At 52.8% G+C, this 18450-nt stretch overlaps 1 protein-coding gene across 5 annotated transcripts in view; it reads left to right on the plus strand.

Annotated features, from left to right (window-relative positions):
- PCSK6 (proprotein convertase subtilisin/kexin type 6) overlaps window positions 1–11704 on the plus strand; it is a gene marked incomplete at its 5' end in the record, with an annotated part of 190494 nt that extends 178790 nt beyond the window's left edge. For all 5 annotated transcript variants that reach the window (XM_082649011.1, XM_082649010.1, XM_082649012.1 and 2 more), the window contains 4 exons: window positions 82–185; window positions 4683–4812; window positions 8804–8916; window positions 10299–11704. In XM_082649011.1, the coding sequence (XP_082505137.1) occupies window positions 82–185; window positions 4683–4812; window positions 8804–8916; window positions 10299–10396 (445 nt within the window). In that variant the 3' untranslated portion in view covers window positions 10397–11704. The remainder of the gene's footprint in view (window positions 1–81; window positions 186–4682; window positions 4813–8803; window positions 8917–10298) is intronic.
- Window positions 11705–18450: the final 6746 nt, after the last annotated feature.

The raw sequence follows: 18450 nt of genomic DNA on the forward strand, positions 1-18450 counted from the left end.
AAAGACATTTGAGGGCAAATCATAACTGAATTAGAGCTTTGGAAAGGATATAAAAGACTGCCTTTTTTTTCTTTTCAACAGCCTTGCACGGGGCAGCTGCATTCCAGACTGTGAGCCAGGCACCTACTTTGACTCTGAGCTGATCAGGTGCGGGGAATGCCATCCCACCTGCCAGACCTGCGTGGGTGAGTTCACGGCCTGCGGGGGCCACATTTGGAGCCCAAGTTCCCCAGGCCGGTGGGCTGACTACCTGGAAACCCAGAAAGCCCTAGGACTTGCGGGCTTCCGTGGGTGTTGCAGCATTAAATCCCAGAAGCCCTACCAGGGGCTGGGAGAGGGGAAAGGGGAATAGTGATTAATGGGTACAGAGGTTCAGCTTGGGAAGATAAAAAGTATCTGGGGGGCTTCCCTGGTGGCGCAGTGGTTGGGAGTCCGCCTGCCGATGCAGGGGACACGGGTTCATGCCCCGGTCCGGGAAGATCCCACATGCCGTGGAGCGGCTGGGCCCGTGAGCCATGGCCACTGAGGCTGTGCGTCCGGAGCCTGTGCTCCGCAACGGGAGAGGCCACAGCAGTGAGAGGCCCGCATACGGCAAAAAAAAAAAAAAAAAGTATCTGGGGATGGATGGATGGTGGTGATGCTTGCATAACAATATGAGTGTACCTAATGCCACTGAACTGTATGCTTAAATGGTTAGTATGGTCAATTGTATGTTACGTACATTTTACCACAATTTTTAAAATTAAAAAAAAAAAAAAAAACCACACGGGCCCACTTGGAGCAGCCTGGGTTTCCCGGTGTCAGGAGCCCAGCCAGGTAGGGGATGCTTTCAGGCCAGGAAGGGTTGCTAACTGCTAGTGAGCTCTTGCGTGGAACCCAGCCCTTGCCTCAGGGTAGCAGTGCCGGAGTTTCACGATTCATCGATTCTTCGGGGAGAGGCTGGGCAAGTTCCCGTGGTGAAGGAAGAAGGCTTTTTAAAACATAGCCTTAGTTCCTTGTACCTATCTTCCCTATTTTGAACATTTTACTCAAAGAGGAAAAGATCTCTGTAAAAATTTTATGTGTATTGTAATTTCCCGCAGAGATGATAGCATAGCTGCCTTCCAGGCGCAGTTTTTATGCAGAATCGCAGAGAATGATTGTCTTGGGTTTTGTGCTGCAGACTTGTTGGCACCGGGATATTGTAGCACATTCTGAGCTTGTGGACTCATACGTATTTCTGATTGAATCTTCTCCTCTTGATCCTCCTTCCTGACCGAGCGCTTTGGTCCTTGTTCTAAGAAACCCACATCAGGTTGAGTTTTTGCTGCAGTAACGCTGTAAGAATTAGGTCTCTGCTGAGTCACTGATGCCGTAACATGGGTCCCGGGATGCATGGCAGGACGGGGCAGCCGTCCCAGTGTGGCCACGTGAGCCCACGTCAAGGGGCCCTTGACCCTTGACCCGAAGTGGACATGCCATGGCAAAGACCAGCACTCTCAAGGCCTTTGGAAGATGTGCCTTCCTGGGGCCCCCTCCTGGGACAACCCCCGTCAAGGCAGGGGCCCAGCAGCCTTTCCTAGCATTTGCCTCGTGGCCTGTCATTTTCATGGTTTCTTTGCCTCATTGTTTAGCCCAGGTTGAAAGAGCATCGCCGATGTCACTTATTTAAATTTCATAGGCACTTGAATCCATAAAATTCAGGCGTGTAGCTTTATAATGCTTTTGATTTCATTTATTCAGTGTGGTTTCCTTTGTCTGCATCCCCACACTGCCTGTTGGCAAACAGTCTCTCACTCAGTCCAGAGACCTCTTTGTCACTTGAGGGGTCAGGCTGTCCAGGGGTGTCCCCTGCTCCCCACACCCACCTGCCCGGGTTCCCTGTATGCTCTGGGACGTGTGCATCCACCCCGGCCACTGCTAGGACAGGGACCCCACCCACTTCCAGCGCTGAAGGCTTCTCGCTGCCTGTCACGGTCCCTGTCGGGAGCCCCTGGCCACCTGGCCCTCCCCTCCCAGCTCCCACTCCGTGACCACTGCTGCTCCCCGCCTGTGAGGGGCCTGGGTGCAGTGTGGGGAGAGTCGTGGTTAGGCACGAGTACAGCATGGAGCACGGTGGCATCTGTCCCCACCCCAGGCCAGCAGTACCTTGGGACACTCAGTGGTGACTCAGTAGGAATAAGCCTCATCCCATCCTGGTCCAAGTACCCAGAGCCTCTGGCACAGATGATGTGATCCCTTGGGGAACCCATCTGCCTTGGGTGGGTGCAGGGGACCCGGCAGGGCATGGCGCGTGGGTCAGCGGCTAGCGGCCAGTGGGGCACATGTGTGTGGAGTTGAGGGGCATGAGGGCCGGTCCTCACCCAGGGGAGCACGACATGAAATAGCAGATAAAAACCAGCATGACAGGTCAAGAGAGAGATGGCAGAAGAAAGGAACGCGTTTTGTATCTTAGCACCCTTCATAGCACGTTTTTCCTGCCTTTTGAATAAGGGCCCTGCGTTTTCACTTTGTCCTGGGCCCCACAAATGATGCAGTGGATCCCGCCTAAGCATCACCCGTTTTGCTACGATTTTTATGATCTGTGTCCGCTTTTCAAGTGTCTGACGCCTGGAAAGCCTTGTGACTAAATGGAATCCCTGAGAGACTTTGAATTACGAAGTTCACAATGTTTAGTAGTAGTGAAAGTAGTTGCTCTAGGAGATCTGTGTTGACTCAGCTTTTGTCACCGTGGTAAAAGATCCGGGACATAAAACCTGCCACTTTGAAGTGCGCGCCTCAGCAGCACTGAGCACCTTCGCGTTGTCACGAGGCCGGCGCCTCCGCCCATCCCAGGGCTTTCTCTTCTTCTAACCCCAGCTGAACGGGTTTCATCCGCTTTTTTTTTTTTTTTTTTTTGCGGTACGCGGGCCTCTCACTGTGTGGCCTCTCCCGTTGCAGAGCACAGGCTCCGGACACGCAGGCTCAGTGGCCATGGCTCACGGGCGCAGCCGCTCCGCGGCATGTGGGATCTTCCCGGACTAGGGCACGAACCCGTGTCCCCTGCATCGGCAGGCGGACTCTCAACCACTGCGCCACCAGGGAAGACCCATCCGCTTTTAAGTTTAGGAAATTGAGCATTAAACTAGGAGCAAACAAGAATGAGTGTTATTTCCCATTGCAGAAGCTCCTAAGGCACTGGGGACCCTGGCGGCCCGGGCAGTAGGACATGGGTGATGGGGGTTGTGGGGGGCACCAACGCCAGATGCTCCCTGCAGATAAGTGATGGGGGCTGGGGCACAAAAGCAGCCGTCCATCCAGAAGGACATAAACCGGACGCATTTGTGGGGCGGCTCTCCCACTGCGTTGCTGCAACAGAGGGAGGACACCCCCGTGGAGACCCCAGGCGGTGGGCAGCTACTCCTCGTGAAGGCCCTGGAACCCCAAGGGCTCCCGCTTCTGCCTCATGCTCAGTCCTGGGCGAGCTCAAAATCCCCTTCCAAGCTGGAAGCTATGGTTCTGAGAGCAGAAACCAGCTGCCGGAGCACCAAACCTCGGGACTTGCAGAGCCGCCCTGCGGACCCCCGTCTGCAAAGGGGTCCTCCCGTGACGCAGCCCAGAGGCCCCCCGTAGGTCCAGAATTCACTCCACCTGTGCCTCAGCTGTCAGGCCTCAAGCCGAGACAGGACCGCAGTGGGGGGAGGTCTAAGGAGGGGCTGTGGTCTCCGTGAGCATCTGAGATGATTTCTCCCTGAGTTCGATCCTCTAAGCCGTCAGCCAGTGGCCACCTCGCTGCCTCTCTGATGCTCCTTGGGGACTCTGACACGGAAGTGCACACCCAGCACTGACTTGTCGTTGGCCTGAGTGAATGAACAGATGGGCAGACAGACAGATGGACAGCACGGTTTCTTCTGTCTGGACCACTGCCTGCCCAGGCTGATGAGTCCTCCTGACTGGGCTGCAGATTTTCCTTCACGACTCTTGACCCTTTGTTCAGAGCTCTTGCCTTTTCTGCTCCCCACGCCTCACCCCATAAGCCCTTAGCTGTTTTTTCTCTGTTGAAAGAGTCCTGATCCTTCACACCAAATACCTGTCAACCCCAGGCCCCCAAACCTCTTCTTTCCCTTTTCCCACATATTCTTACACCAAGTTCTGTCCACTAGAAATACGATGTGAGCTACTGATGCAGCTTTAAGTTCCCTCAAGAAACAGGTGAAAATAATTATAACATCTTATTTAACCCCATGTATCTAAATGCCATCATTTCTACATGTAATCAATATTTAAAAAATCAACGAGCTACTGCACTTTTTTTTTTTTAACTATGTCTCTGAAATCCAGTGTGTAAGTGTGTTTGGCCAGGCCACATTTTGAGAACTCAGAGCTACCTGTGGCCACCCTAGCCGGAATCGGGCCCAGGCCTGCTGGGGAAGGAGGCACCTGGCATCAGGGCCGATGAACGCGGCCCGGGCAGCGGGAGGTGTGCTGAGCTTGATGCAGCCTCCGTGTCCCCATCCGTGAGATGTGGGCGTGAGGCCCACCTCCCAGGAGTGGCGAGGCGGGCCCAGTGCAGATGCACAGTGGCACCTGGGTGAATCTAGCTGTGTGGTGGCCTTGGGGCGTCTGAATAGGACCTGGATCTCACAGGTGCTGCAGCAGGTCTTGGACACGTGATGGGCAGGTGGGCGGTCCCTGACCTCTGCTGCTTTTCCCGTACCCCTCAGGGCCCAGCAGAGAAGAATGTATTCACTGTGCCCCAAACTTCCACTTCCAAGACTGGAAATGTGTGCCAGCCTGTGGCGAGGGCTTCTACCCCGAGGAGATGCCGGGCTTGCCCCACAAAGTGTGCCGAAGGTATGTGCGCGTTCCAGGCAGTCCTCCTGACTTAGCCCGAGATGGCCGGGGAAGGGCGGTCAGCGGTGCCTGTGGAGGAGTGGCAGGAGGGCTGGGTCTGGTGGCCCCTGTCCCAGGGGCTGGGGGCAGGGTGTGCCATGTTCCACGACAGCAGTGGGTGCAGTGGGCAGACAGGAACCCGTTTACAGAGGGGGGGACCCTGCAGGTGGTGATGGCCAAGGTCACAGTCAGGCGGCGGCCCTCATGCCTTTGTTCACGTCCTGAGTATCTGTGGAGACCTACTGTGTATCCGGCGCTGTGTGGCTGGGAGGGCAGGACGCGGAGGACGGGGCCCTGACTGGCGGAGCCACCACCCCGGGGCAGACGCCAGGGAGCCCCACCTGCACCCCGGACCACAGTGTGTTCACAGCATGTCATTAAGGAAACCATGTGTAGGATTTGTTTAAAATTTAAATTGGATAATTTAGAGAAAATACAAGATCCCGACAACTTCCTCATTCTAAAGCCTCTTCCAGCCAGTGCAGAGATGTTATAACCCTGCTCGTTCTCCTTTTCCGCTCCCTCCCGTGTGTCCGCAAGGCGCACCGTCCTTTTTTGGGGGCTCTGAGCAGTGTTCTCTCTTGTCACGGGATGCGGGCAGTGAAGGGAGAAGCCGTCTGCTTGGTGTCCTCTTGTCCTGCTGAATCTTGCCTCATGTCAGGCCTCATCACCTGGAGCCCAGGAACAGGGCAGGGCAGTCTGTCTCGTCTAGGCTGAGAGTGACGATGAGGAGTCTGCAGGTGACCTTGAAGATCATGATGGTGGGAGTGGGGAAGGGACCGTCCCTCTGACGTAGACTCAAAGAGGGAGCCTCAGGCGCCCACTTCAGAGCAGTGCAGGGAGACCATGCCCACCTGGCAGCTCACAGCTGGGGACCCACAGTGGGGATCTTTGAGATCCTCTCAGGCTGTGTTTGAGAACTCTTGTGGATTGTAACCTGTTCTTTAAAACAAACAAACGAAAACCAACAACCTATGTGAGCAAATGAGAGACCACCTGCTCCTTGCGCTTGTGGGACCCACTCAAAGAGGGTTAGGGTTTCAGCCCCACTACCCAGCCACCTTCACCCAGCCTTGCTGAGTCCTGTGAAGGACCCTCGGCACCGGTGCCTGAAGTAAAGTTTCATTTTAACCAGCCAGCTGGTTCCAGGGTGATTACCCTAAGTATGGCAGCCAGGGACAATGCGGAATTACACAGTGATAATCAGTTTCGTTTGTCAGACACCCTGGCTCTCAGAGGATGCTGCGAATTCCCACGAGTATGGCAGCCAGCCCCCACAGGGCACCCAGAAGCTATGGGGTCCCCAGTGCCAGGAGGCAGGGGGCAGGCAGCCCCCGTGAGCCCCTCCTCGGCTGAGGAGGGCAGGAGCTCCCTGGGTGCTCACCTCCACGCGTGGCAAAGCTTTCAGTCCTGGAGGAGCGTCCAGTGCTGGGGCTGACACAGCAGGCCTCAGAGATAGACCCCCAGGAAGCGCCCTGCACGGGACGCCTAGGTGGTGAATTGCAGCACTTCAGAGAATTCCCGTCTCCCGAGTCCCAGGGCTCTGGAGACCCCTCAGTGTGGATGCCTCTGGAAGGACAAATGGCCTTGGGCCTCTCCCCACCGAGGCAGCAGCAGCGTTCAGAGAGCCTGGCTTCCCGAAGGCCCCAGAATGCTGAGTGCCGGCCCGGGCAGCCTCGAGGGAGCGAGCAGCTAGGCAGGGCTCATGGGGAAAAGCCGGGCCGGGACGCAGGCCTGCCAGGTCGGCAGCCTGCATGCCGAGTCGAGACCCGTTATGCTGAAGCCCACGGCCGAGAACAGTCCATGATGAGTATCTCAAAAGAGGCGCCGGCCACCCCAAGACTTAGGAAGAGGACCTAGAAGGGGGAGCAAGGACCTCTTTGAAGACAGAGCAACTCGGTGGGGTGTCTGCCCCCCACCCTCCTACCACCCTCCCTCCCCCTGCCCCTCCTGGGTATGTTGAGGCAGGGCAAGACTCAGGCAGGCCTTCTGCTCTGTCCTGTGCCCAGTGTGACGAGATATCTGCCATCTGACTGTCACCTGGAACTGCCTAAAGACGGGAGGCGGGGAAGTGGTCCAGCAGCAGGGCAGGGAGAGGACTGCATCGGGCGCCGCCCTGCAGAGTTTGGCAGGACAGTCGCTGTGGTGTTTGCGGGTGAGGGCAGAACCAGAGGCGTCTTGAAAGCCCCCTGCCCAAGAGGACCACCTGCCAGGCACGGTAACCTTGACGGAGGAGCCAAGAGGGTCTCTCGGAGAAACAGGGGCCCCGAGGCAGTTGGGGGAGCGGCCTGGTGCCGGATTTTTCCCCAAGCCGGGGCCTCCAGATCCGAGCCCAGGCTGGCCGACACCTGACCGAGGCCTTGTGAGGCCCTGAGAGCGAGCCCGTCCGAGGCTGCCCGGGCCTCTGCTTGCGGAACGGGGAGATGCTGAAAAGTGGTGGATTGAGCTGCTGCATCATGGTCATTTGTTACATGGCCGAAGAAAACCGACACAGCCCCGGGGGCTGCCGTGGAGATCCTGAGGCTCTGTGAGGCTGAATTTGGAGAAGAAAGAGCTGTGTGCAGCCGGGTCTCCACTGTAGCCGCCCCCTTACTGTTTATAGCAAAGCAGCCCTCAGCCAGGGCCTTCGAGACAGCTGACCACCAATTACATGGCTTGGCTTGGCCCTAGCTCCTGTCTAGCAGACATCATCTGTGAGAGAAGCGGGAGTTGGGGGGAGTGGTCCCCTGTGCAGTGGCATGAGGGGCCTGTGGCCCGGCCAGAGCGGTGCAGCAGGGGCCAGGCCCTGGGATCTTCCCCAAAGTGCGCAGTAAGAGTCTGCACGTCGGGCCCCGTCCTCCCGCTCCAGGGTCTGTGAGGGGGGAGGGCAGGCTCTTGCTGCAGGAGGATGTGGTTTGCCTGTGGGTTTACACGTTTATAAACATAAACTATGGGCCCGAACTCCAGTTTGGAGGTGCCCTCAGTGACCCCAGGAGAACAAAAGCCAGGCTGAGGGCCTGCTGTCCCGGAGGCCCCATGCAGGCAGAATCCATGATGGCACCTGACCCCGGCACAGGCCCACTCAGGAAGGAGGCCTACAGTGAGCCGTGCTGTTGGCGTCTGGTCGCTGCCTGGGAGGTGGCATCTGTCCCAAGCACTGCCTACCCGATGCCCCGCCCACCCTGTCCGAGCCCTGCTCCCGGGCCTGCAGCTGACAGGGAGCTGGGAGGTGGGTCTAGGGAGACCCAGTCCCTGGAGCTGGACGCGGAGAAAGCAGCAGGTACAGCCCAGGTCCCTTCATGGCCCAGAGCAGGAAGGGGCGTCGGCAGGCTCTTCTGTGAAGGGCCCGACGGTGAGTCGTTTAGGCTTTCCTGGCCGTACAGTCTCCAGAGTAGCCGCTCAGCTCCAGTGCCACAGACGCAGCCACAGACAGACTCAGATAAACGCACGGGACGGTGGAGTGTGCCGACCCTCCCACCCCCAAGGTCATGGCACTCTGTCAGCAATAGTCCTGGGTCCCGTCTCTGGGACAGGTCGAAAGGGCATCCCCACCCTCTGTCCCCAGGGGGGAGTCCGACGTCACCACAAAGGAGGCTCAGCCCCGGCTAGCCCCAGGGTCATGTCCATCACATTCAGGGGAGCCTGGCCCCAAGCCCCAAGAGTCAATGCTGACATCCTCAGGGAGCCACCTGTGGCCACAGTGCCCAGGAGGGCGTCCAGATGAGCCACGGGGAGGTTCAGAGACCTGGGCCCATCCTCAGCTCCAGGCATCCTCCTGCCAACTGGCCGTGACCGTCTCCGCGCTCCCAGGGCAATAGAGGAGATACATGCAGATGCTTGGCCAGGGTCTCGGGCCGTCGTGGGGGGCACAGTTACAGCCAGGGGGTGCAGTGCGGGAGGGCGGGAGGGCTCTGGGAAGGGGCCTGGAGTGACTGTGTCTCTTTCCCATCTGGGAACCCGTGTTCCCCTGCAGGTGTGACGAGAGCTGCTTGAGCTGTGAAGGCTCCAGCAGGAACTGCAGCCGGTGTAAGACAGGCTTCACACAGCTGGGAACCTCATGCATCACCAACCACACGTGCAGCAACGGTGAGCATGGGTGGGTGACCGCCCTGAGCTACCTCGGGGCTGCCCCGGGCAGAAGAGAAAGGAAAAGAAGATGCAGGGACCGCAGTCCCTTGGACAGCCCTGTGGCCCCTCCTCTCAGTGACCACTTGGCTCTCCCCTGGGCCTCCTCCCTTCCCTTTAGGCCTCTCACATTGACCAGACAGGCATCTCCACTACCAGCACAGCTAGTGCGGGTCGGTCCGTTGAGTAACTCTTACAAATGATTCTGTTCTCGCACCGTTCCCACTCTCCTGCCATAAGCCCAAGATGGCCTGGGTGTGGTGACATGTGTTAGGAGAGGCCAGACCTTGGAGGTCAAAGTCAGGAGGCCTGAAGGCTCTCAGCCTCCCTGCACATGTGTCAAGGCCCACGTGTCCATGGGAAGGACCTGCCTCTGTGCTGTGGGAGAGCCCTGGTGCTCTAAGCCGACAGGGAGAGGCAAGGATGGGCTGTGAAAACAGGATCTCAGAGGAGACCAGCTTGGGGATTCCGGGCAAGAGAAGGCTTGGCAGGGGACTCTGGCCTGGAGACCCAGTGCAGGGGCCGTGGGCAGACGTGCCATGGCGAGAAGGAGCCTCCATGGCTCAGCAAGCCTAGGGAGGAGCAGTCTGGGGCTGGCTCTGGGCACTGCGAGCTGGCAGGCGTGCAGGAGAGGGTAACCGCCAGTGCCATGCTGTCCGTGGGCACGGAGCTGGCACCGGCCCCGGCCTGGCAGAGCGTGAAGCCCGCGGAGAGCACCCTGGGCACGCCCTGTGGACCACAAGGTGGTTTTCTTGGCTTGCAGAATTATGTCCCTTCAAAGGCCAGGAAGCTCCTGATTTAGGAAGCCACCTCCTTGGGTTATGTATCCAGCCCGGGAAAGTGAGGCTGTCCCCGGGGGGGTCTCCCGGTTCCCATGAATGGCAACATCCTCAAAAGCCAGCTGCCGAGGGGAGGGGCCAGCCTCCATGGCTCTTCCCTTCCCCCTCAGCCTTTCCCTCTTGGTGACCCCCTTCCTCTCCCATTTGGTGTGTCCCCGGGATCACGGCGTAGCCTCCATCCTGCCCCTGCCAGGCCTGACCCCATCTTCCTCCCAAGTCCCCCAGCACAACTGTCCAGGAAGAGGAACAGGGACCACAAGGGCTCCCTGGCACAGCCCAGGTGTCCCCAGGCCCCGCCCACTCCCCTGCCACCCCGAGTCTGCTTTTGTCTCCCAGACTCAGCTCTGGCCTCTGCCGCGCCAGGCCCACCACATATCACAGGGGTGACTGGGAGGGCTGCCACCCCCGCTCCCACTATGTCCCCAGCAGAGTGGGGTGATGGGAACAATCCTAACTGGCCCCCAAATCTCACATGTCTCTCCTTTCTCCTTCCCGGGGGCCCAGCCGATGAGACCTTCTGCGAGATGGTCAAGTCCAACCGGCTCTGCGAACGCAAGCTCTTCATCCAGTTCTGCTGCCGCACCTGCCTCCTGGCTGGGTAGGGGCGCCCGGCCGCCCGCACAGGGCAGGGCCCCTCCTGTCTGTCCGTCCACCTTCCTCCAGGCTGTCGGCCAGAGTCTGTTTCAGGAGTGGTACCCTGCATCTGACAGCTTTATCTCCCCAGGAGAGAGGTCCTTCCGCAGCATCTCTGGGCGCCCAGGCCAGGTGGGTGAGGGCTTCGAGGAGGTGTCGGTGATGTCCTCTCACACCCTGCTTGCTGGCTCCATTCTTCTGGCTAACTCACAACGGGAACAGAACCAATTCCAGGAATCCACAGCTCCGGCTTCAGAGCAGCTTCTGGAACCATAAGTTTACTGAATCTTCGAGACCAAAGCAGAAAGGCAGGATGCTTGGTGCATTGCTCTTCTCCCCATGCTTTTGGGCAGCCCGCAGACCCCTGGGCTGTGCCCCTGCGTGATGGAGGGCTAAGGGGCATACCTGCTCATCTGCCTGCCACAGTCTGGGGGATGGTTTGGTCAGACTGTAAATAAAACAGATTTTGGGGCTTCAAACGTGTGACCACTGGGGATGGAGCATCTATTTCTCCATAATCAGCGACTTCTGAAACTGCAGCCATGGCTTAGAAAGTCTAATCCCAAACGGATGGGTTGGAGGGACCCTCCTTCCTCTGCCGCCCTTTCCTCTGAGGGAGCTGAAGGTCCCTGGTCTCTGCATCCTATCTGTGTCTCTGGGAGTCTCATGGCCCAGATGAACGGTCACCTCTGCCTAACACAGAGGGTCCCCAGGAGGCGTCCCGGGGGCTGGCCAAAAGGTGCCCCAACGACCAAGCAATTCTTCCTACCAAAATGTAAACCCAGCCTGTGAACTGTTAATTGTCTGTCGTGTCCCATTTTGTGGAATTGCTTTGAAAATACATTGGCCCTGCTTTCCAGGAGACTTGTTCTTAAGGTGGGCGCCCCTGCGTCTGTGTGTGCTATGAGCCTAACGACACGGCTGGATTTATTTTTGCCAAACCTGTGTGGGTATTTTATAAGCTACGTGTTCTGATTTTTACCAATGTTAATTATTTTGACAAATATTTCATATATTTTCATTGATATGCACAGATCTGCTTGATCAAGTCCCTTTAATATGGGAGTAACATTTGCCTTAAATTTTTTCGAGCTCGTTCTCCATTTCGTCCTGCTCCCCTCTTTGACTGTAACACATTTGACGAGTCCCCTGTGAGCTGGGGGGGGAGCCCAGCTGTTGTTTGTTGCATCCACAACTCCGAAAATGAAATCCACAAAGCAAATACAGTGTTAACCCTAAATTAATAAAAGAGTTAACATTTCATGGCAAAGGAGCCTGTGTTTCTTCCCAAGGCACAACGTTGAAACGTGGGTACTGGCCAGTGTGTGAAATGGCTTTATGTGTGCTTTTATTTCAAGGTCTTTGAGCTTTAGCGAATAATGCTGCAGCAAAGTCGTGGGAGAATCCCAAAGTTCCAGCTCCAGGGTGTCCTTTGGCAAACAGACCTTCTTCAGGCCACAGAAGCCCAGACTGCAAGCCTCTTCACCTGGCTGCGAGTGTGATTTCGTTAGGTTACAGCTTGTCTTCCACACAGTGGCTGAAATCCCCGCACCTGTGGGCTCCGCGCTACATGGGATTTTTACCCTGGCGTCTCTGTGAGGTCGGAGTTGTACTTACTAGGAGTCCTTTGTCTGCAAATATAGGAAATGCGCGGACTAGAACTGACTTGGGAAAAGACAAAAGTCGGGGAGGGCCGTTGTTTTGGGATCCCAGGGTTGTTTCGGAATTTCAGGAAAGATGTAGACGGGGCTTGGGAGCCCTGGGACAAGCATTAAGTGTCACCTGGACCCTCATTGCAGCAGTGCCTCCTCTCTGTCCACTTGATGGGACAAATGACAAAACAACTCAGAGCTCCCAAGAAAAATTGGTGCCCATCCAGCCCTCTAAAGATTTCTGAATCTGCTTCGGGCCCGGGTTCATCTGCCTTGCATCCGTGTTTGCCCGGTTCCACCAGTTCTGGCCACAGGGACACGTGGCCCCGGAGCCCTTCCAGTGACCACGTGGCCGGAGGTGGGGAGCAGCGTGCAGCTCTCGGAAAGCGGGGGAGGCTATGTGACCCGCCAGCTAGCTGCCGCCACGAGCAGGACTTGGCCCGAGTTGTCAAATGTGACATAATGAAGGACTGAGTGAGTGTGTTTGGGAGACAGTAGCCAGGACTGGGCAGAATATCAGTAAGAATTCAACCTCCACCAGGAGCCTGATTGAATTAAAACCAGCAACTTGCTAAGCACCTCTGGTGCAGGGCACCATTTTAGCCCCTAGAGCTTTTTGTCCACTGAGAATTCATGGTTTAACATGTTTGCAACTGAACCAGAAATCAAGTCCTGTTAGTACCAAAGGACACCACCTACAAGAAGGCCAGCGGGCAGCACATACCCGCCCGGCAGTGGCTGAGCCAGCCTGTCCCGGGGCTGGCGAGTGCAGTGCGGAGTTGAGAAGGTGTTCACAAAGGCCTAAGAACCAATCACCCCCTTGTTAAAAGGGACTGACCACATAAAATGCCTGTTTGCAAATGGTCCGACCTTAAGATTATCTGGACTCTGTTGGGGCAGGACACGTCTATGGATTTTGTTTTGCATGATGGACCCTCGTGGGTCCTCTAAACCCCTCATTTCACAGACCGAGGCTCGTAGAGCTGAAGTGACTTGTCTGGGGCCGCCCACTGGCGAGGGTGCTCCATCGTGTGCCCCGGGAGGGAGGCTGGCTCTTGGCAGGAGGGATGGTCACTTCTGCAGCTGGCCAAACATGGCCACGATGCATTCATTTGAAGCTGTCTTCATTGCCAGGGGATGACATTTTTCTGACCTTGTCCCCAAAGTCTTTGGCACCTCACAATGGTCCCCAGATGCACGTCCCCATCCCTCCCAGGCCACTGCTGATTTTATACGTTGTACCTCTTCAAAGGGCTGGGGAGAATTGCACTTTTTACAGGAGATGCACTTATAGTGGGAAGGAGGGGGGTGAATGGAGCTTTAAGTACAAAACGGCGGGGGGGGGGAGGGGGCAACATAGTCTAAATGTGGCCAATGGTGCAGTTCCCTTGAACTTGGGGGACTGCCCTTCATTGCATTTAAATCATTGATAATGTGGCTGGAGGAGCCTTAAGCCTGCAAGCTTGGGGCCCCTGGGAGCATGTGAGGGGTGGAGGTTTAGATCACAGGACGCAAACGGGAAGGAGGTGGAGAAGTGAAGTAAAAGGAAGGTTATTTTAATAAGAACAAGCAAGGGTGATGGAAAGTAATACACCGTAGCCATTCTCTGGCATTGTAAGGTTCTGCCCAGCTGGCTGAGAGGCAGCTAGGGGCCCACTGTCATGAGAAAGGAGTTTGCATCCTGTCCCAGACTTCTCGGCTGCTTTCCTTCATGAGCCAAGGCTTTATCCGTCCTGCTGGTTGTCTCAGAATGTCCTGACGCCCCAGGCTCTGCGGCTTGTCCGTGCACGGAACAGCACCCCCTACATGGCACAGCGGCTCCTACCACCCAAAACTGCCCCTCCCCCGGGCACCCCCCACTCTGTATCAGCTACACCAAGGGTGGTCCTGTTGAGCAGATGGGCACCAGCGTGCCCAGAGCAGAGCACATCTCATTGCAAAGACAGTGGTTCTCACCCAGGGGGTGATTTTTGTCTCCCTGGAGACATCTGTACTGACATCTAGTGGGTAGAGGCCAGAGATGCCGCTAAACATCGTGGAATGCACAAGACGGTCCCCGCAGCAAAGAATTATCCAGCCCCCAAAGGTGCCGAGGAGGTTGAGAAACCCTAGCCAAGAGAAATGAAATCAAAAAAGAAAACCTGTTCTCAACTTCCTAGAGATACCCTAAAATGAATAAAACCAGCTATAGCTTATGTCCCTGTTTGTGAGCTGAAGCAAGGGAAACCCGTACTACTTTCCTTTTTTAAAGTAAAGAAATAAACCCTTCTGTTTTGTTTTGTTTTGTTTTTGTTTTTTAACATCTTTATTGGAGTATAATGGCTTACCCTTTTGTTTTTAATTGAATAAGAGAAGGGCTTGTCAAATCAGCTCTCTGGTCTAAGGACTCCACCTGGTGGTTCTCTCGGGAATGAAGTGAAGTTTGGATTGTTTTCTTTATTTTGAAACAATCAATCGCAAGGCAAAATTACAGAAAGGTTGCAAGTACAGTACAAAGAAATGTTTTCCTGAACAATTTGAAAGTAAATTACCGATGTAATATCCTACCACCTCCTAAATACTTTAAATTATTTCCCATAAACAAGGATCTTCTCCTACATAACCATGGGGATCAGGAAATTGGTATATTCCTACCATCAATCCTCTGACTGGATTCAAGTCTTGCCAGCTATCCTGATAATGCCCTTAGCAAAAGGGTCCAATTGAGATCACCCTCTGCATGTACTCATCAGGGCTCTAGCCTTCAATCTAGAACAGTTCCTTGGTTCTTTGACTTTCATGACCTTGAACCTTTTAAAGACGACCAGCCAGTTATTTGTAGGCTGCCCCTCAGTGTGTGCTTGTCTGAGGTTTCCTCATATTTCCATTCAGGTCAAGCGTCTTTGACATGAATCTCTCCGAAGCCATGCTGTGTTCTTGTCATTGCATCCTAGTAGGTGATACAAGACTTTGACTTGTTCCATTATTGGTGGTGTTAACTTTGATCAGGTGATGAGGGTTCCGTCCCCTACGCACCCCCGCCCCTGGGCTATGAAGTGATGCCTGCTAAAGGATGTCCACTATCCAACATTGTGCTGATGATCCCAGGCAAAGCAATAGGGCAAAACATAAAGAACTAGTATAAGAATTGGAAAGGCAGAAATAAAACGTTCATTATTCTCAAAGAGCAGGGTTAGGCATGTAGAAAATCCAAAAGAACAGTTATAGATTAATGATTAGAATTAGTAAATGACTTCAGCAAGACTGCTGGATACAATGCCAGTATCAATTGTATTTCCACTGTAAATCAACTGTATTTCAATATACCAGCACTCAATGATTAGAAAATGGAATTTTAAAAATAGAAGATACTGTTTACAACAGCATCAGAAACTATTAAATAACTAGAATAAATCTAGTAAAAGAGGTATAGGACCTCTACACAAAAGCTATAAAACACTAAGAGAAACCAAAGAAGATCTAAATAAATGTTTATGGATTGGAATACTCAATATTGTAAAGATAAGAATTCCCTTCAGGGACTTCCTTGCTTGCACAGTGGTTGAGAATCCGCCTGCCAATGCAGGGGGCATGGGTTCGATCCCTGGTCCAGGAAGATCCCACATGCCACGGAGCAACTAAGGCCATGTGCCGCAACTACTGGATCCTGCGCTCTAGAGCCCATGAGCCACAACTACTGAGCCCACGTGCTGCAACTCCCGAAGCCCGTGTGCCTAGGGCTAATGGTCCACAACAACAGAAGCCACCGCAAAGAGAAGCCCATGCACCGCAACGAAGAGTAGTCCCTGCTCACCACGACTAGAGAAAGCCCGCACGCAGCAACGAAGACCCAACGCAGCAAAAAAAAAAAAAAAAAAAAAAATTCCCTTCATCCACAGATCCAATACAATATAAATCAAAGTATGGGTTCATTTTTAGATACAAGATTTATCTAAAATTTCTATTAAAATGCAAAGGGCAATAATAACCAAGACAATGTTGAAAAACAAAGTGGCTCTTTTTTTGAGGCGAATATCAAGTTTTAAAATAGAGCTTAGGGCTTCCCTGTTGGCGCAGTGGTTGAGAGTCTGCCTGCCGATGCAGGGGACATGGGTTCGTGCCCCGGTCCTGGAAGATCCCACATGCCGCGGAGCGGCTGGGCCCGTGAGCCATGGCCGCTGAGCCTGCGCGTCCGGAGCCTGTGCTCCGCAACGGGAGAGGCCACAACAGTGAGAGGCCCGCGTACCGCAAAAAAAATAGAGTAAAATAGATCTTATTATTATAAAGACAGTAAGATGGTATGCAAAAATAGGCGACTAAACCCATGGAACAGAATAGCTAGTCCAGAAGTAAATCCTCACATATTTAGACATTTGATTTATGAAAAAGGAGGTAGCACTGTGGCACAATGGTGAAAGGATGGGCTTTTCAATAAACGGTGCTGGATCAACTGAATACCCAGATGAGGAAGAAATATATCTTGATCCCTACCTCAGAGTATGTATGAAAATCTATTCCAGACAGATTGCAAATCCAAATGTGAAAGGGGAAACAATAAAGCTTTTAGAAGAAAAGATTTATAATTTTGGCATAGGCAAAGATTTCTTAACGAGAACTCAAAAAACATTAACCATATAGGGAAAAGTTCGTATATTAGACTATGTTAAAATTAAGAACTTCTGTTCACCAAAAGACAGCATTAACAGAGTGAAAAGGCCACAGAGAGAGGGAAGATAGTTACTGTACTTTTATCTCACAAGGACTTCTATCCAAAAAAAAGCACCTACAAATCAGTAAAAAAGGACAGCCCAATAGAAAACCAGACAAAACACCTAAACAAACACTTCACAAAAGCTAATTAAATGGACAATAAATATATATTTTTTAAAGTTCTCAACTGTGTTAGTAATCAGAGAAATAGAATGAAAACCACAATGGGATACCACTACCAACCCACCAGAATGGCTAAACTTAAAAAGACAGGCGATACCAAACGTCAGTAAGGAGTATAAACTGGTACAACCACTTTGGAAAATTAGTAGTATCTACTTAAGCTGAAAGTAAGTAAACCCTATGGCCCAACAAGTCTATTTCCAAGTATATATCAGTATATGTGTTCCCTTAAAGATATTTATTATAATGTTAGTAGGTGCACTATTTATAATAGCTCCAAACTGAAAATTACCCATGCTCATCAACAGCAGAATAGACAAACTGTGGAATATTCACACAGTGAGAAACTATATAACAACGAGAATAAATGAACTACATCTACGTACAAACAGGTTAAGCAAGAGATGCATAAGGTACAATTGCATTTTGCATAAATACAAAACTAGGCAAAGCCAATCTACGCAAGATGTTAGATTAGTGGTTACCATTGGGGCAAGGGTGTGGCTGGAAGAGGGCAAGAGGTGTGCTTCTGGAATGTGCAATCTCCTGTTCTTGATCTGGATGTCAGTTGCTTGGGTGTGTGTAGTTTGCAGTCTGCTGCATGTATATCATGCTTCAATAGAAAGTTCAAAAGGAATCAATTCCAGGGGAATTGGAGAGCTAAATGTGAAGGATAAAACAACTGAGCCTCTAGTAGATAACACAGAAAAACATTTTGGAGATGAGGGAAGATTTCTCAAACAAGACACACACGTGAATACACATACACATAAACTGAACTATGTAAAAATTAGAAACTTCTGGTCATTAAACAACACCTTTTCATTAACGGTGAAAAGGTCAGTAAGCAGAAAACCCTTTCTGGGTCCCAGACCTACATGACCATAGTAAAAGTGTCCTCCCCAAGATAGGACAAAAGACACTGTCAATGGGCAGGGCTTCTGAGCTAAGACGTTCTTCTTCTGATGTCTGTTCTTGAATCGGACCCTTTGAAAGCTTGTTTCTTTTTCAAAATGGGAGAGGCAGTCACATTCTTATCCTTTTGATTCAATTTACAGCCCAGATCATGATTTGGTGATTTGGGGAATAAGATGTTTTCCTAGACCAAAATGGATTATAATGAGGATGTATGTGAGGACAGTATTTCCACTCCCTGTGAGGTCTCTGGTATTTAAGCAGTTTTAACCAAAAAAAAAAAAAAAAAAAAAAGTGAAAGGTAAACCACAGAGTATACTCATATCCAGAATATATAAAGAAATCCCATAATGAATAATAATAATAATAAAAGGCAGACAACCCAACAGAAAAAGATGGGCAAAGACTTGAATGGGCACTTTGCAAAAGATATCAAGAGTGGACAACATATACAGAAGATCCTCAACTTTATTAGTTATTAGAGAAAAGCAAAGCATTAGTGCAATACCACTACACACCCACCAGGATCGCTAAAATTATAAAGACTGACCGTGCCAAGGAGGCTGACGTTGGAAGTGATGGAA

The sequence above is a fragment of the Grampus griseus genome (genome assembly GCF_964374135.1).
Source record: "Grampus griseus genome assembly, chromosome: 2".
In the NCBI taxonomy this organism is placed as follows: Eukaryota; Metazoa; Chordata; class Mammalia; order Artiodactyla; family Delphinidae; genus Grampus; species Grampus griseus.